This window comes from Drosophila yakuba, chromosome 3R, assembly GCF_016746365.2.
Source record: "Drosophila yakuba strain Tai18E2 chromosome 3R, Prin_Dyak_Tai18E2_2.1, whole genome shotgun sequence".
Taxonomy (NCBI): Eukaryota; Metazoa; Arthropoda; class Insecta; order Diptera; family Drosophilidae; genus Drosophila; species Drosophila yakuba.
Window position 1 is genome coordinate 16,326,871 of NC_052530.2, and position 17,884 is coordinate 16,344,754.

A 17,884-nucleotide genomic window follows, 5' to 3' on the forward strand; every position below is an offset into this window, starting at 1 on the left:
AAATTGAATGATTCAATTGCGGACAGAAAAGCATACTTTTGGGCGATCTTTTAAAATGGGTATTACTGCGTATTACCTGCGTTCCTGCGTGGAAATTCAATAAATCCACGTGTCAGAATTTAAATTCGACTATATTCTCCTATTAAAATCCTAAAATTAAGCTTGAATTGATAATGTTAAAGCCCTTCCTCATTTAGTTTGCCCAAAACTTATAATCAAGGAACAGCAATCAAAGGTTATTACCGCAAAATGGCGCACAAGCTGCACTTGGCCCAAAACTGAACTTCCGGATAAGAAGTAAGACAACTCTTGAGCTCCACCGGCACATTGATTTATTTAGGGAAACACGCACGGGGCCAGGCCGAGGTCAAATGTGTAAGACATTACCGAGTACCCATGCCAGATCTGGGGCTAGAAATCTGGCACCCACTTACCCCCGATTGGGAGCCGAAAACCCATTAAGTGGCACCATTCGGCACTTACCATCCCAGGTGACTTTGAAAGTTGCAACAATCGCAATCCTGCGCCCACGCCTGGAATGCCGAATCGGGCTTGAATGAAAGCCAGGCACGCAAGCTTACCGCTCTTGGGGGATGGGCCCGAGCACTTGAAAACACTTGTTGTATGTCAAAGCCAGAGGCCCAGACATCAATCAGGCGTCTGACATCCATAAAGCGAAGCGATGGCTTTCCAATCCAGGCGGAAGCAACAGGTGGCTTACTCGGAGAAACTTCTCTGCCCGGTCTCCCTGTTTTGAGGCACATGCCGCGTGCCCGTCAGTCGAGTTGAACTCAAAAACAACCGTCAACTAGGCGACTGTCAAATGCGCCACGTATCCGGATTATCGATCAAACAGCAGCGACTTTACGCCAGTTTCTGGGTCTCCGCTATGGCGCAGACACATATTGGATTTCAAAGGCTGCGGAACGGAATCGCAGAGCTGCACTTGCGGCACTCGGAGTAGCTAAAGATAGCACCAATATGGATGACCGCACCATAGACTCCATATTCCTGGGCTCCCTGGAGTCCCTGCCGCCGGTTAGCTCGAAAATCGTGCGCATCTTCACCAGCTCCACGTTCACGGGTGGGTCCGACAACAACCAAGTTACCTTTGGCCATGTGTGGCCGGGTGGCGGATAAGTGTGAACTCGTTATGTAATCCGCATTTTCACAGACACCACAATGGAGCGGAACACACTGATGGCCAAGTGCTATCCGCGCATCAAGGACTACTGTCGCGAGAAACACGGCCTGGAGTTCCAAGTGGTCGACATGCGTTGGGGTGTGCGAGATGAGGCCACAGACGATCACATGACCACGGAGCTCTGCATGCGCGAGATCAAGAACTGTCAGCGACTCTCGATGGGACCGAACTTTATCGTATTTCTGGGTCAGAAGTACGGCTACCGGCCCATTCCCACTTACATAGTGTCCTCCGAACTGGCCCTAATCTGCGAGGAACTCACCTCGATGGGCGTGGACCGCGCCATCCTCGATTTGTGGTACAAAAAGGACAGCAATGCAGTGCCACCCATCTCGGTGCTGCAGCCCATCTCGTCGATTTTAATTAATTTCAACAACAAGGTGAGTTTTCTGGTGAAAAGATTTAAATTCTTTAAGAATTGTACAGAAGTGAAGTCAGCATCCTTAAAAATTTAAAGTGAATTGTTCGAGTTTTGACTGTTTTATAATATTAACCCATTTTGAAGGACTTTTGTGAGTAATAGTCTTTTTAAAGAACGCTAGATTACTTTTTCAACTAGTTATCAGATATGAGTGTATATATGTACAAAGTATTTTTAAATTCTATACAAGCACTAGAATATTGTTTTTCTTAAGCAAGTTTTCCCAGTTACCCCGCTGAAAAGTAACCGACTATGTACGACTCCATTCTCCAGCGCGTCCCCAAGCTGCAGGCGGAGGATCAGGCAGTGTGGTGGGACACCCTAAACAAGATGCAGAAGCTGCTGCGCAAGGCAGCTGCCTCCTTGGGGGCCAGTAACAAGATGTCCAAGGAGGACGTCCACAACTATTTCATGTCGGGTGAGTGCGTAGCATATAGCAAGTAGCAAACGTAGTGGTAGCTCAACCAACATTGGTCCGCGTTTAGTGACGGAGCGGGAGGTGATCAACGGAATATTGAACGTCAAGAATACAAAGAACCATTGCCTGTCCTATGTGAGATACATCAACAACATTAATCTGCAGAACCTGAAAAAGGCCTCGCTGTTCGTGGACATCATCAACCGCAGCCTGGACACGGAGTCGGCCAAGTTGCTGAGTGACCTGAGAGACGTTCGGTTGCCGGCCAAGATCGAGGCCGTTAACGCCCAGAAGTAAGGCATAAGACGAGAGCCGAAACCCGGCGGAAGGAGGAGCGAGATAAGGATGCTAATTCGTTCTGTGTGGGGATTGGGGGCACATTGCAGATACACGGTGGAATGGATCGGACGGGAGGGACTGGACATTGAGACGCACGAGGAGTACCTGAATCATTTCATCTCTCACTTCTATAAGAACGTAGTGAAACTGGTGGATAGGGCGATGCGCAAAGAAGACTCCAGTGCACAGGGGCAGATAGTAACTGAGATCCTTCAGCATCTGCACGCTTGCAACAATTCGGTCAAGATATTCTACGGGCGCGAGGAAAGTTGCGAACGTATCAAGCGCTACATGCTGGGGGATTCAGATAAGCCACTTGTCCTTTTCGGCGACGGAGGCTGCGGCAAAACCTCACTGCTCTCCAAGAGTGTTTCCCTCGTGGCCACCGATTGGTTCGCCCACGTCAGGCCCATCAATGTCATCCGCTTCTTGGGCACCACGCCGGACTCCAGTGCCTTGACGGCCACCCTTATCTCCATCTGTCAGCAGGTGAAGTCCATCCAGTACCAGCTAGCATCCAGACCCGAAACTAACTCTAATCGCTTCTAACCTCTTACTCCGAAACACGAACACCCCTAATCCAATCCAATCAGATATCTTACAACTACATGCTACCCTTCGAGAACATACCCGATGATCTTGTTCCCTTAACAGCACACTTTAAGCAATTACTAACTTACGCCAGCCCCACCCAGCCGCTCACCATCTACCTCGACTCAGTCGACCAGCTGACGGGCACCCAAGACTCGAACAAGGTATCATGGATACCTACGCGTCTGCCCCCGCACTGTAAGGTGAGCCCCCTACACCGATGAGGCTGTGGACACCACTCCTAGTCCACTTTCTTGTTTGCCTTCATTTCCTCTTTGTGCATGATACTGTGAACACTTTTGTGAATGTAACCATTTAGTGCATGATTTTAAAAAATTTTTAACATTCGAACAATTTCTTATCTCCTTGACACTGTATATAATTATGCATGATATTTTTAATTTATACTTGCTAATCACCTAAGCCCTCTAATGACTAGAATAGTTTTAATATTGCTAGGAACTTAGAAATGATAAAATCGTTAGCTGTAAATACAAATTTCTCACAAATGGCTGACTTTACCTCAACAACTTAAAGATATAATTCTATTCTTCTGCGGAAATATGAAATATTATTGCCTTCTTTGGCCTAGTGCATCATTTAAATCAAACAAGCAGTGAACTTCAAAGCATGTATCTTAAAATACCCTGTTCAATCCACTGTCCCATTATCATTGCTCATACGCCCTGTATATACATTTACATTGCATGAATCCGCATGCCCCAATTTAGATGGGAAACTGAGTAAGTTTTTCCAATTGCTTGACCTGTGCGTGCTAAGCAAAATCACTAGACACCGCCACCAGAGCAATTGCAGGCACCTCACCCAAAACGACATCGCAAGGAAGCCGTTTTTGCATGAGGCGACCCTCGTATGGTATCCACCCAATCCCAATGACCTTGTATATAGAACCCATTCCCACTGATTGCAGATCATCATCTCTTGCGCCAACGAACCGGCGAATCCGACGGTGTCCCACGAATACCATGTCTTGTGCAAGATGATCGATGTCGAGGAGAACTTTATAGAGGTCACTGCACTCGGCGAGGATTTGGCAATGAACGTGATCAAGATGTGGATGAAGACGGCCTGCCGGGATCTTAACAACTACCAGTGGCGTCTGGTGGCAAATGCCATCAGCAAGTGCTCCTTGCCAATTTTTGTTAAGCTTGTTTTTGCCGAGATCTGCCGGTGGCGGAGCTACACGCGTCCCCAGGAGACGCATCTGGCCAATACAGTAATGGATTCTATTATGCTGCTGTTTGAAAGAGTAGAGAAACAACATGGCCGTATACTCGTTTTCCATGCTCTAGCCTACATAACCGCCTCCAAATCGGGACTTTCCGAGAGCGAGCTGGAGGATCTCATTTCGCTGGACGACAAGGTGCTGGACGATGTCTACCAATATCATTTGCCGCCGACGAGGCGTATTCCGCCACTTCTCTGGACCCGAATCCGCAACGATCTGCCCAACTATCTCAGTGAACGCGAGGCGGACGGTGTCAACGTGATGAACTGGTATCACCGGCAGTTCCGGGACACCGCCAAGGAGCGCTACTTTAAGAACATGAACATGGCCATTTACTTTCACTCCATGATTGCAGATTACTATCTTGGCATTTGGGGCGGTGGGGTACCGAAGCCGTTTAAGTTTACAGAAATTCAGCGGCACAGGTTCGGATTGGCGGACAAGGAGGGATCGGCGGATCGCAAGGTGCCCATTCAGCCGTTGGTCTTCAGCAGCAAGGATGGACTCTCTAAGCGCTACAATCTGCGCAAGGTGAGCTGGGCAGGGTAATATACTAATACCCATATCATATTAATATGCGATCCTCATTAGTTTGGTGAGCTGCCCTTTCACTTTGTCCGCTCGCGACGTTTCAAGGATTTGTTCGAGCACGTGCTCTTCAACTACGACTGGCTGCACGCCAAGCTATCCAGCTGTCCACTGCAAGCGGTGCTGGCGGATTTTGAGGACGCCTCCAGCAACACAGACGACAAGGAGGCCAAGCGAGAACTTATGCTGGTCTCCGATGCACTGCGTCTAGGTGGCGCCATCCTGGCCATCTATCCAAACATGCTGGCACCGCAGCTGGTCGGTCGTCTTCTGCCCGAGATTGGCGGTAATCCCAATATCAAAATGCTGTTACGAGCTTGCGATCGGAGTGGCCCTAAGGACTGCGCTTTAATTCCAGTTAATCATTGTCTGCACACGCCAGGTGGACCACTTAAAGTAGGTGTCCTCTATTTAAGTAACCGTTGCACTTGATAATAAGAAGCCACCTTGACCTGCAGTATTCCCTTGAGGGTCACCAGTTTGCGGTGTTTGCTTTTTGCTTGACTAGCGACATGCGCTACATGGTCTCCATATCCACGCACTTCATCACCTTCGACCTATCCACTTCCGACCTGACGCGTGACGTGAATCCCGGCATCGAGGGCATTATGCAGCAATTGGTCTTGAGTCCAGATAACAAGTGGGCTGCCGCCTACTCGAACAACAACCAAACGGTTCTGCTCAACATGCTCTCCAGCGAGTTTGTGGTGATCAACAGTCCATTCGAGGAGTCCCATGGACCAGTCAGCGGCCTCTATCTGCTCAATCAAAAGTAAGCTTTGTGAGGAATCTCGCGACATTGCATCTCATTCTTTTCTCTTGGTTTAAGTTTGTTCATCACCTGCAAGCTTCGGTGGGCCCAGTTTGATATGCGCGGCAATCTTGTAGATACGTTTGAAGTTCCCGGCGAAAATAAAGATTGGGAGATCCTGAGTGAGTAAAATATATCGGGACAATGCTTCACATTTTCTAATATGAAAACACATCTCTTTATTAAGCCATGGAATTCTTCAATCCTGCGGATTACAATGTAGTTTTTTGGTCTGGCTCCATTAACGACATGCGTCTTAGACTGGACTCGTGTCGGGGTGGCCACTACTCCAACTGCCAGCGGCTCTTCAGCGCCATGGTGATGAACAAAGATAGGACCCGGGCCTACGGATGTGCCAACGAAGAGAACTTTGAGGTCTCAGTGTTCGACTTCATTGAAGATGAGGCTACTGGGGAGATATGTTGGACTTTGGTGGAGAGCTTGCCGCGCTTCGAGAACGACGACAAGGAGATGCTGCTGCAGCTACGGCTTGATCAACATGATCGCATGCTTCTGGGGACGGCTGGAAAGGGTTTCGTAATCTGGGACTTTGGCAGCAAGGATAAGGATGCAGCGGAAGAGTCCCGCTTACGGGAAGGCGCCCTGTACTTGGCCTTACCTCACGGAGTGCGCAATATCACCACTCGCATAATGCAGTCAAACTCGATCATGGTCAGCTCCAAACTGGATTATGCTGTTGCGGGAGTGCGCAAGAACCTGTATGTGTGGTGCCTACAGTCTGGTCAGTTGGCAAAGGTCCTGGACGCCCACTTTGGACGCATTATTCAATTGGAGCCGCTGACCATCGGCAACTGGAACAACCTGGTCACATCCTCTATTGATCGTTCCGTAAAGGTGTGGAACATCAACAATATTTTCGAGAAGGTCCACGTCATCGACCGTCACGAATTGCAAATCGACGACATCAGCCTGTCGGAGGTTGACATGGCCGTGACCGTCACCCGCAGTTGTGTGGGTGTCTGGGAGACCCGATCCGGTCGCCTTCTGGCCAAGCTGGCTGACAGTCCGTTGGGCGCCATCGTCACACATGCCGAGATCACTCCGGATGGACGCTACATCATCTCCTCGGAGACGGGCAAGTTCCTTGTCTGGAACCGTGTGTCCGAGCAGGTAGTCTTCAGGGACGACCAGCCCGGCATTCAGCAAATCACCCTCATGGACTACGGCTATAAGGTTCTCACCGTCTCTGTGCCGAACATAAATCAGCGGGATATCCTTGCAGCGGCTGCTGGAGGTTCGGCGGACGAAGCCAACCGGCTCACGGCAATAACGACTATGCGGTCAGTGCCTGGTGAGTTAGTCGTCGATACTAATTTGGCTAAATAGTGTAAAAAACTTAACCGATTACTTTATTACAGAGGGCGCAATCTTATTCCGATTCGAATTCCCCATACGGATGATCACGGGCATGCCTTTTCGTCAATCGGTTATTACCGCCGACAACGCGTACATTGTGGTGGTTACGGTGGATAAGTCCAACAAGGATTGCCTGGGCGTCTACAGCGCCACCAACGGAGCATTTGTCTCCAAAGTCCTGCTGAAGGGTTGTTCCATTAAGGAGGTAATTTCTCTAGTGCCGATGCCGCACAAAGCCAACCAGGTGGCGGTGATCAGTAGCGAGAAGGGCAGCGTCATGGACATCAAGACGAAGAAGCACGTCCGCTCCATTGCCAAGTGGGGTGGAAGCATTACGCGAGACGGCAAGTGTGGATTATATGCGCCCACCCGCGGCGGACTGGAGATGTTGGAACTGCGGAAAGGCACCACAGTTAAAACCTTTATACCCAAAGTGGCTGAGGGCGTGTTCTCCGTAATCTGCATCTTCACGGAGAACGACGAGTACGTGGCCTATTACCACAGCGGTCGCAAGACGATTCGCGTTTTCCGCACCGCTGACACGGAAATGATAGCCAACTACCGGCTGCAGGCAGAGCTTACGGCGATCAAAAGCAGCAAAGATGGACGCGCTATTGTTTTGGGAACTGTAGATGGGTGTATGTCGGTACTGGCGATCGTTGATCCCAAGAAGGAGGAAATGAATGAGTACCTGAACGATTTGCCCTCCCGCGACGAGAACTGGAAGGCCAAGCTGGCCAAAATGAAGGCCCGGGTTGGATTCAAAGCGGCAATTCGTGTGGCCACAATTTCCTCACGTTACGCCAAATCCAGCAAGGGAGGAGAGGATGGCGAGGAGGAGCTGCTCACAGAGATTACAGAGGACATTGTCGTGCCAGTGGCCGATTAACTCAATTAGTTCATTTATAAATATAACATTTATTTTCGCATATAGTTCATGAGGATGTTACAAAAATACGCTGCGTGTCTACTGTGTGTGTTATCCTGCGTGTACTGCGTGCTCTCGGCATCGAAATCAGTGTGTATGTGCGGTTAAAACTGAATGGGTCTTAAACTAAAAAATGGTTAAGGGGTAACTGCTATTTGGTAAGAACTATGGTTAGCTAATATGAGTATAAATTAGAGTTTTTAGCGCGCACTGAGCCCAACGCTTGGCTTGAAACAATTTGAGGCGTGTTGAGAAAGTGTTAAAAACATAACCAGACATAATAATAACAAGAATCGATCCTAGTAGGCGCGTGATGCAAAATCAATGACCTTTCAAGTATACACAAACCTTTAACATGCTACTGCTTTTACTGACAGTCACAGTCGCCACTTTAATCTCAACTCAGCCAATCGAATCTTATTGAATCGCATACGGAACACAACTCAGTGCTAATACATAGACCGATCGTTTGTTATTAGTAAAAGTACAATACATAGTTGGATGAGACATAGTAATAGTGTAATCTGTTAATTATTGTTACTGTTGTTAACCTGCTTTCGACACTCACTGCTGCTCCTGTTACTACACATTATTTCCGTGAATATATATATGTGCCGATTCGTAAGCATACAACTATGTTAAATAATAAATGATTCATGTAGTTTACGAGGTCTTGCTCGATCAGTGTGTTTTGAGGGGTCTCTTTTTTCGTATAATTTTTAGCTGCCGCTGTCTATAGCTAAGGTTTTTCAGCTACGGGAAGCGCACAGTTTATTGGGCATGATTCTCTTTCTTGATTTGAGCCAATTTTGCCTGGAGATGCTGCAAGCGATTTGGTGACATATCCCTTTTCTAATTAAAAAACATTAGGTAATGGTTATTTATTTATTCATTAAGTCTACTCACTTCTCGCTTAATCAGCGACGCCTTCTGCGCGTTCATTCCGTTCAGGCAGAGATTCTCGTCAGCCACCTTATTGTCCAGCATATGGGATCCATCGTCTGCCGAACGTGCGGATGCTAGCTTTGCGGCTCCTCCGGTCATATGAAACTGTAGGCGGTCCATCCAGAAATCGGGATCGGGACCGTTGTTCTGGTAGTTGACATCTGTGAGATAAGAACGAGTAGCTGCTGCAGTTCGTCGGATTCAATAACAAACATAAATGCATGTGCGTGTGGTTAGTATATGGAATTGGGCGTTAACCGGTCCGTGCGTTGCCCTTACCCGTCCGATTATCCGGCTCCTGTGTGGATCCAGCGTTCTGGTTCCTCTCAATCTCGGCTAAGCCCTCCTCGATGTACTTGTGAAATGGGGCACTGGAGCCTTGCAGGAAGGTACTTAGATCGATATCAGGATTTTGTTGCTAAAATGTTCAAAGGATTTGCCTCAGATCAACAATCAATTATAATATTTGTACAACACAAACCTTAAAGTCGTAAAGCTTCTGCAGACCTTGCTGTTTGGTATCTCTATCCGAGATCAGCTTAAAGATCTGCGATACTGTATCATGTGTTTGGTGCGAAATTCGCTTGGAGGCAATCTCCTTGGCCCTCTGGGGGGAGGCACCAATTCCTGCAGCAGAGCCATCCTTTTGGAAATTCTAGAAAAAAAGTTTATTTTTTATTTGCACAAAAATATTAAATTATTTCAATGAATTCACCTTAAGAATGCGTATCAAATACGTGTGTAGCTCCGAGTGTGTGGGAATCTGGTTGAGATGCTGCAGAATGGCATTTCCCTTCACCTTTGCCATGTTATGCAGAATAGTCTTAATCGTTCGCATTGGAGTGTCCGACGGTCGGTTTTGCCACCAAGTGCTTGGCAGCGCGAGCATAAACTCGTGCACCTCGAGAATCACGGCGTCGTAGTTGAGCTCGTTGCTTCGTTCTGGCAACATCTTAACGTTGCGCCATATGCACTTCATCAGCAGGTCTGTAAACTTGGGCAGCTTTGCCTCAGGACAAGTCTCCCGCAATAGTCGTATCAAAGCACTATGATGTTTTAAATTCAATCAATGCGGTTAAATAAATAGTAGACTCAATACTCTTACCAGTTTAAATTCGTAAAATCTACCTTGTCCAACACTTTCAGACATATGCCATTAATAACCTTGTTATACTGACTATCATCGCCCACGGCCAGCTTGGGATCGGCCATAAGGTTTAACAACGCCGACATTAGATTTTTGATGCAGGCCACGCTCAGCGTTTTGCCCAGAATGTTGGCATGGAAAAATGTATACAGAATTGATAAAAGCGGCTGGTAAACGACCACAGATTGAGCCGATGGTATCTGTGAGAGATTCTGACAGAAAGAAAGGAAAATAATTTATAAAAATTATAATAATATAATAACGTTATTCATACCTTAAACTGTGCCAGCACATTCTGGATAAAGATTTCTTCGTAGTCGCGCAGCACAGCCTGCTTCTCTGGAGCCTCGATAATGGCGGCAAGCTCGTTAATAGAAGCGCGCGCCTTGAGCGTGTCCGTGCTGCTCACACCTTTTATAACTTTTACCAGCTGCGGATCGTGCTTGGGCAAAACATCAGCCAAACTATTGGTATAAACAGAAAGAGTAAAATACCGGATGTGTGGGATAGCCTGATGGAGCACCTACTTTGGTATATTGTTTTCCAGCTGCTGTGGTGGCGGCTGGTGCTGCATGCGCATGGGACTGCGATACGGCGAGACTCCACTGGTCATTCCGGAGGTGGATGACGGGGACGTGGTTAGAGTCTGCTGCATATAGTGCTGTCGAGAAATCAGCCGATCGAACTTCTCCTGCGGATAGTGAATGCCGGCTCGCGTGGGCCTCACCTTAATGGGATCGTCCAGCGATGAGATGTCTACGTTCAGCAGGGGCTTTTGCTCCATTTGGTCCACTCGGACCCAATCTCTTTCGATCTCGCTGATTACCTGCGAGTCTAAGCCAAATGGACCGCTGGGCTTTTGTTGCTGAGCCTGCTGTTGTAACTGTTGAAGCTGTTGCTGGAGTAGAAGCAGCTGTGACGAAGGCGCTTGATCGAAAGTTCTAGATAGTCAAAGAGAGAAAATTTTGTAACCTTAATCGCATACAATTAAACTGAATAGACAGAGAGGAACAAAAACAAACAACAAATGCAAAGGCGACTTCACAAACAATGTCGGCAACAAGCAACACAAAAATAACAAAACAACACAAGTATAAAGAAAGCCACTTTACGCCTGTCGAGTCAGGGAGCTCAGGTAGGCAACCACGTTTGTGGCGCTCCGCTCTGTGAGGTTGTTCTGCCCACGCGCATTTAGTTCCCGCTGCATACTATGTCAATAAAATATAAATAAAAACGAAAATCAACAGAAACAAACCGAAATTAATAAAAATAATATGCTCATCTAATGGTGCATCCGAGGGAGGAACCCACTACCGCATCTTTTAAAAGCACTTAAAGAAACACATTGTCTTAATTTCGTACCTCCTATAAGGTTTACCTATTTATGTATAACGTCGTTGTGTAGAGGTTATATAAATACCACAACTTCATTTATAAACCAACAATAAAAATTTTCATTCCCAAAAAGATCCATTAACTACAGATACTTGATTCGTTGTATTGACACGTACATAAAAGTGGGCGACAAAAATTATACATAAGACGCACATCAAAATTTGTATCCGTGTCTTGTGGATTATTCGGATTATTGGTATCCCAGAAGGCTCATAATGATAACACCAGTTTCCAACCCTCGGCTGCACAGGGCACTCGCCAAACTGATTAGGTAAATACGTCTAGGGATATTGCCTTTTAAGCCAGCCTTCTCAAGTCCCCACTCACTTACCCGTCCTCATCCGGTGGCGGAAGCTCGTCGCAACCGTTGCCCACTTCAGCATCTTCGATCTCGATGCTGTCATGCCGTTGAGATGCAGCCGACCTTCCGCTGGCCGGCACATCAACAGACGGTGGTGGCGTGGGTTTCTTAGTCTTTTTGGCTCGCTTGATGCGCTCATCTAGCATTGAGAGGTCCTTCTCGTTTAGATGGCCAATCATCTTGTAAGTCTTTTCTCCGGACAAAAAGAACACCTGGACAATGCAGTTGAGTGCTGCGTTGCGTACGGAATTATCCCGGTCCGAAATTTGGCGAGCAATCTCCCGCACCGCCGCTTGAGGGCAGATGTTCATGCCATAGCTCTCAATTAGGAAGGTGAGCTCGTCAAGGCACTCAGTACGCTGACGGGCATTCTTGGATTTTAGGCCCTCCATCACATAGCCGAAGACCTTGACGAAAGGGAAGACCAATATGACTTGCCGCAGCACGCGGCGTACGCCGTTTCGAACAGCATCCTTTGGATCTCCGATCTAAGTGTGAAAAATGAAGCTTAGAAAATTGTATATCCCTCATTATTTGGAACTTGCCTTCAAAAGCAGATGTGGCACAAAACAGCTTCCCTCGTTCTCGGCCAGAATGTATTCCTCGTCAATAAGCACCTGGAAAACCTGTACTAGATATTCGAGACCCTTAATCAGCACAGAAGGGTTCGTATCGTAAAAGCGCAGAGTCAACCATTTAAGTATTAGGTCCAGATTACACACTAGCGCCTTACTGTTGCCAGCCAGATCTTCGCTCAACTGCTCGATGACTTTCAAGTGGTAGCTACAAGGCAATTGAAATAGTTTTTTCGTTAATGCGAAAGGAACATTAGAAGGACTTACCGAAAATCGTCGTGGAACATGTTGGCTATCAGCGCTTTATTTACATTTGCGGTTATCATTTGATCGCGTAACAGCTCGGTGAATTCCTCTCTTGGTGTTACAAACGTCCACTTCAGCACCTTCATTTTTTGCTCGTCCAGCAGCCGCTGGTTTTTTGCGCTGTTGGCGCACAGTAGCGGCGATGTATCGATATCTTCGTCCTTCTTGCGCGCCGGTGCCGGCTTCTCTTGTCCTCCAGCGGCCCGGGATGAAGCACTCTTCTGAATTCCAGGCGCACCCCCTGCTCCACCGCCGCGCACAGTTTTTGGCTTTGGCTCCTCAGGTATTGGGGCCTGCTGCTTGCCTTTGGGAAGCGGTTTTACCGGAAGATTAGGACGCGCCTTTTCCAGTGCCGCAAGTATGTCCTTTTTGGAGGCGGGCTTCTGTTTGTCCAGAGCTCGGTTCATAGCCTCAAATCCAAGATGAATCATAATGCCCAGCACCGCCTCGTTGGCATTTTTCCGGACATCAGCGTTTCGATCGCAGATATTAGCATATAAGTGCGGCACCATTGAGTGGAGATCCTCCTTCGATACTGACTTGGGGGGAAGGCCGGGCAGCTTGTCTGCCAGCCAAGCCCACAATTCGGTCTTTAAAGCTGGGGATCCTCCTTTAAGGGCATCGGCTATCATTTCGCTCTCAAAGAATTCCTTATAGCCACCCTTCTCGCCAAAACTATTTATGCAGTTAAGGGCAGCGGCTCTTACAAAACTCTTATTATCACCCAGAGCGTGTAAAAATCCAGGGAACAAGGTCCGCACGTGGTTTCGACAACCAGCCCCCATGGCCGTGGCAAGTTGCTCGCAAATGGCAAGTGTTGTTTGGGCAATCTTAGCATTTGAATCTACCAGACGGTGAGCCAGAGCAGGAGCCAAATCGCCAATGCTGGGCTTGATAAGCCGCGCCTCTGAAATAATAGCCTGCAGCTTAGTCAGACCTTCGTTGCGAGTCTTCCAGTCCTTGTCGGACATCTCCTTCAGCAGTGCCTCCGTAATCTGTGGAGCAATGTCAACGCGTGGTAGAAGATCTGCCATGTTAATGGGCTCCTCTTCTCCGGCTGCCCCACCATCATCGTCCTCATTGTCCGGGGAATTACCGCCGGATCCACCGCTGCTACGTTGAACTCCTCTAACAGGCTTGGGTGGTTTTTCGCCCACATTCTTGTCGAACTCTACCTGGATTTGAGACTTTAGTGCAGGCTTCTCGCTGTCGAAGAACATCATTAGAGCTTTGCCCATATACATAGCCATGGTGCCCACCAACTGAATGGCGGAGGCACGAACCGTTGGGTTCGTGCTTTGCACGCCTTTTCGTACATCCTCAATGAGTGTTTTCGGCTGCAGTTGGAAGCCGAACTCTGTGATTGACTTGCCCACCCAGTTAAAGGCCTCTGATTGCACTTTAGGCGATTTTTGCTCGAAAGCAAAGCTCAACACTTTGCCCACAACGTACTCCAGTTTAGTGGCTTCGGCAAAGGCCGACAAAACATCGGCAGCTGCTGCACCGTTCTTGGCGTCTGCTAGCTTCTCGGTTATTTCGTTAATCACCAGATCAACGGTTGTCGTCGTCAGCGGATAATTTTCAGCCACACTCCGGATTATGTCTAGCTTAAACTTTAGTACTTGGAAATTCATTTCTTTGAGGCCCGGCTTGCGTCCACTGATTGTTCGGATCAGGATCTGTGATATGCTAGCCTGTTTTGCATCAAAGCCTGTTATTTCGCCCAGGAGCTGTTCTACAGCAGAAAGGCGGTTCTTCCAGTTGGAGTCTATCAACCCATTAAGTATGTCGGCTGGTAAAATTTCCTCGGATTTTTCTTGCAAGTCCTCGGGGGTTAATTCGCGTTCCGTGGCTAAAGGTTTTCCACCCGCTTTAGAAGCTGCAGCAGGGGCAGATGTAGCTCCTCCTCCACCAACAGCCGCCGGCTTTTTCAAAACCTTACGGGCCCCTGTAGTGGCCGGTCGCGTTACTGGCTTAGGATCGACACTACCACCCTTTGCAGGAGCAGCCGCTTTCGCAGTCGGGGCAGATGCAGGTCGCGCCTCCTTCTTTGGACCTGCAACCTTTATTTTGATCTCCGCCTTGTCATGGCACTCCTTAATCTTGGTCATTTTGAGTGGGTCAACGTCGGCTAGCAAGGGAGTCACCGCTTTGTCTCCCATTAGCTTCATCAAAGTACCAAGAGCTTCGGCGCTGCTGTCGCGGACAGTTGGATCTGGCTCGTTCAGCGTTTTCACTAGACTGGTCGTTAGTAGCTTAAGTAGCTTCTTGTTTAGCGCGGTTGGTTGGGTGCGGGTTAGAGCACGGGCCAAAAACAAGGCCGTTTCGGACTTGACGCTTGGATTTTTGTTGGCCAGGGACTCTACAATGGACTCCTGCTGGGCCTCTAGAGAAGTGGAGGCGTAAATGGCATCGATAGCCTCACGCAGTGCTGTCACAACATTAGGTTTCTTCTCTTTAAATTTCTCCAACAGGGATGGGACACAAGCCTAAAATAGTACACATATATAAGGGCGTTATTTGGAAAAATTTATGAATTACTTACGGATGCGTAATTTGAGAAGCGCTTAGCCAGTCCTTTGGCTAGCAAGGCTAAGCATTTACCGGCCATTGCAACGAGGACTACGTTGGAGTCCTTGGTAATAACCTTCTTAAGAGCGCTCACCAGCGTTCCATACTCGCCATTCTCAAGCTTGGGATGGTCCGTGAGCAGTTTCTCCAGGACCTCCAGCGATTCCTTGCGCAGAGTCCACTTCTTTTCCTCCAGCTTATCGTAAAAGTCCTTGGGCATTTTGGAGAGAATGTCAACGGGGTCTAGAAGATCCATAGGATCGATTTCCTCAACGCCAGCCTCGCCATCCTCTTCTGCATACGGAAACAAAAATTAAATTAATATTTCACTTCTTTCGTAATAGAGGAGTCCATACCATTGTAGGCATCTTCGGTCGCTGCTGCGTCGGCGATCTTCGCTTGTTTTTCCTGCTGTGACTTTAGATATCTAAAAGAAAGAGTGTTTCAGCATAGTAGTAAGATAGGGAAATCTTTTAACCAACCTGGAGGGTTCAACGCGTTCGCCTTTGAGTTTGTCGAACTCATCCTCCAGTTCCTTGAGCGTTACCTGGGGTAACGTTGAGATCTGTGCCTTCATGGCAGCTCCGATCCAACGGTAAATTTCTACAGCCAGCTGCTTGCCCTCATCTCGAACCGCCTTGTCTCGGTCAGACATTAGCGGGGCAAGTTTTTTAATCAATGGCTTGACGCCGATCACCTTGTGTCCGAATTCCCGGAGGGCCAGTGTGGTAGCTGCCACGCAGGCGGACACAATCTTAGGGTTCTTCGCCTCCATACCCTTAACTAACTCTTCGACGACGGCATCCTGCTTCTCTATCTCCACATACATGAGTGCAACTTGGACGGAGAGCTCCTTGGTTTTTGTCTTTGGCGCCGCAATGCACTTCTGTACGATGCCAGTCATCACGTCGCCAACCGTGCGTCCGGCCAGACCGCTGTTCTCCACAAAGATGAGGGCCGCTTCTAGACCCTTTTCCTGGGCCAGGGCATTGGAATCCACCACCATCTTTTTTATGAGTCCTGCGAATTTAGACCATTCTGGCGACTTCTCGTCATCTAACTCGCGAAAGATCTTTGCGGCCTCCTCGTAACCATCGACGCGGGCTTTCCATAGTTTATGGACACACCGCTCCTCCACCGGCAACTTCTTGTACTCCGTATCCTCGGCCATGGTGTCGTGTTGCGTATGCTACTCGATTTGGAGTGAGCAGCGGGTTCTCCTCAATGGTCTCGGGCGCAAGCAGTTGTCTCAACCAACATTCTACGAAAGAAAAAATAATATGTATAAAAAGCAACTCAAATCGAAATATTTTTAAACAAAAAACTAGTTAAATCCCAATGAAGCAGAACTATTCTGGATGTCAGGAGTCATCGAGCTAATGTTTTAAAATTGAGCTTAATAGTCTATGAAATACCGAAGGCCAAGGAATCAGCATCATCCATCCGTTCCGCTCGAGGGGCGGCAAAAACTAAATGGGTCGGCCATATTTAGATTGTCGTTCTCTAAGTGCAGTTATTTGGCAAATAGAAACAGAAATAGGAGAGTGTAAATTTGGATTTTCGGAAAAGGTTGGTGGGCTTGTCACCCAGGATGGGTGATATCATGTCTCTGAAAAGCGCGTTTTATTCAGACAATAAATCAGGGGCAGGGCAACACCTACCCCACCTCCCCCCTGCACCAACACTACAAAATGTGACACAGACGCGCACGCAAGCCTGCGTCTGATTCAGGCGTGTATTTTCTATCACTCTCATATATTATTCATGCATTTGCCTCATCAATATTGTTTTGATGCGTCCCTGAGTTAGATTTACTGTGCTCCAGTTCCAGTAGAGCATTATTCAAGTCGGACATACCCGCGCTGTGTTTCTCCTTCTCTCTTTCTCTCGCTCTTTTAATCTTATTCTTAAGCGCTCTTTTAAGCTCTCACGCACACCGACGCTCTCAAGTTCGAATTAACGGATCGTACCGCAGGCAACAACAAATGTTTCTCCTGTGGGCTGTGCGTCGGGAATATGACGTCGTTTACCGTTCCAGCCAACCGCTAATGGTTGCTGCGGCTATCAATTTCCAGTGGCTGCAACTTGAGAGCCGCAGATGAACCACATATCGCCCATTTTAGCGACAAACAAATAGCGACGCCCTGGAACAAAATCGCGATGCCCCCAAGTGCATTCCGGTACACGCACTAGCACACTCACCATCAGAATTACGATTCAAGTACCGCCGTAGAGTGGTGATTGGACAAGAGGCTGAGGGGCGGACAGCTGGCCAGGGACAGCGGTTTAAAAGGGCTGCGCAATGCAATAACTTCGATTTTTCGCAGGCGACACGCACCAACACTCACACACGGCACAACACAGAACACGCACACTAATCTGACAAAGACACACCGACGGGCGTTTTTCCGGGATGCCTAGTAATGTAGCAACAATAAATAATAACTTAACTACGTTTCCAGCACTTCGAGGCACTTTTGTGCAGCGGAATTCACTAGGTTTCGCGAGAGGTAAATAAATAATAATTTTCGCAGTTCTTCAACAGCGTCGTTCCGCCGTTCCAGTGTGACCGCTACTCACATTTGTAGCATTCCCTGCTAGCCCTGAATTAGTGTGTCTGGGTGGTAAACTTGGATAGGTACGCGCCAAATTTTAAAC

General features: G+C 48.0%; 2 protein-coding genes across 8 annotated transcripts; one reads left to right on the top strand and one right to left on the bottom strand.

Annotated features, from left to right (window-relative positions):
- Nucleotides 1-134: 134 nt before the first annotated feature.
- LOC6537094 (NACHT and WD repeat domain-containing protein 2) lies at nt 135-8,441 on the top strand. The gene is made up of 12 exons (XM_002097619.4): nt 135-1,084; nt 1,175-1,584; nt 1,899-2,043; nt 2,111-2,336; nt 2,430-2,871; nt 2,976-3,176; nt 3,905-4,753; nt 4,814-5,206; nt 5,269-5,582; nt 5,640-5,743; nt 5,809-6,933; nt 7,001-8,441. The coding sequence occupies exons 1-12, from the start codon at nt 982-984 to the stop codon at nt 7,885-7,887; spliced, it is 5,199 nt and encodes a 1,732-aa protein (XP_002097655.1). The 5' UTR covers nt 135-981; the 3' UTR covers nt 7,888-8,441.
- On the bottom strand, nt 8,380-17,807 carry LOC6537095 (protein mini spindles). 7 transcript variants are annotated; one of them, XM_039375875.2, is made up of 16 exons: nt 17,429-17,804; nt 15,709-16,487; nt 15,583-15,653; nt 15,201-15,520; nt 12,617-15,144; nt 12,320-12,557; nt 11,745-12,262; nt 11,131-11,226; nt 10,546-10,959; nt 10,293-10,482; nt 9,977-10,230; nt 9,587-9,917; nt 9,353-9,526; nt 9,151-9,289; nt 8,833-9,053; nt 8,380-8,778 (listed from the first exon to the last, which is right to left on the bottom strand). In XM_039375875.2, exons 2-16 carry the CDS (start codon nt 16,395-16,397, stop codon nt 8,698-8,700), a joined length of 6,264 nt encoding a protein of 2,087 aa, XP_039231809.1. In that variant the 5' UTR covers nt 16,398-16,487; nt 17,429-17,804; the 3' UTR covers nt 8,380-8,697. The 7 variants fall into 7 exon arrangements, with proteins under 7 accessions (XP_039231809.1, XP_015048115.1, XP_015048119.1 ...); XM_015192629.3 differs by having other exon boundaries at nt 8,833-9,032; nt 17,429-17,803; XM_015192633.3 differs by having other exon boundaries at nt 8,833-9,056; nt 17,429-17,803.
- Between the last annotated feature and the right edge of the window lie 77 nt (nt 17,808-17,884).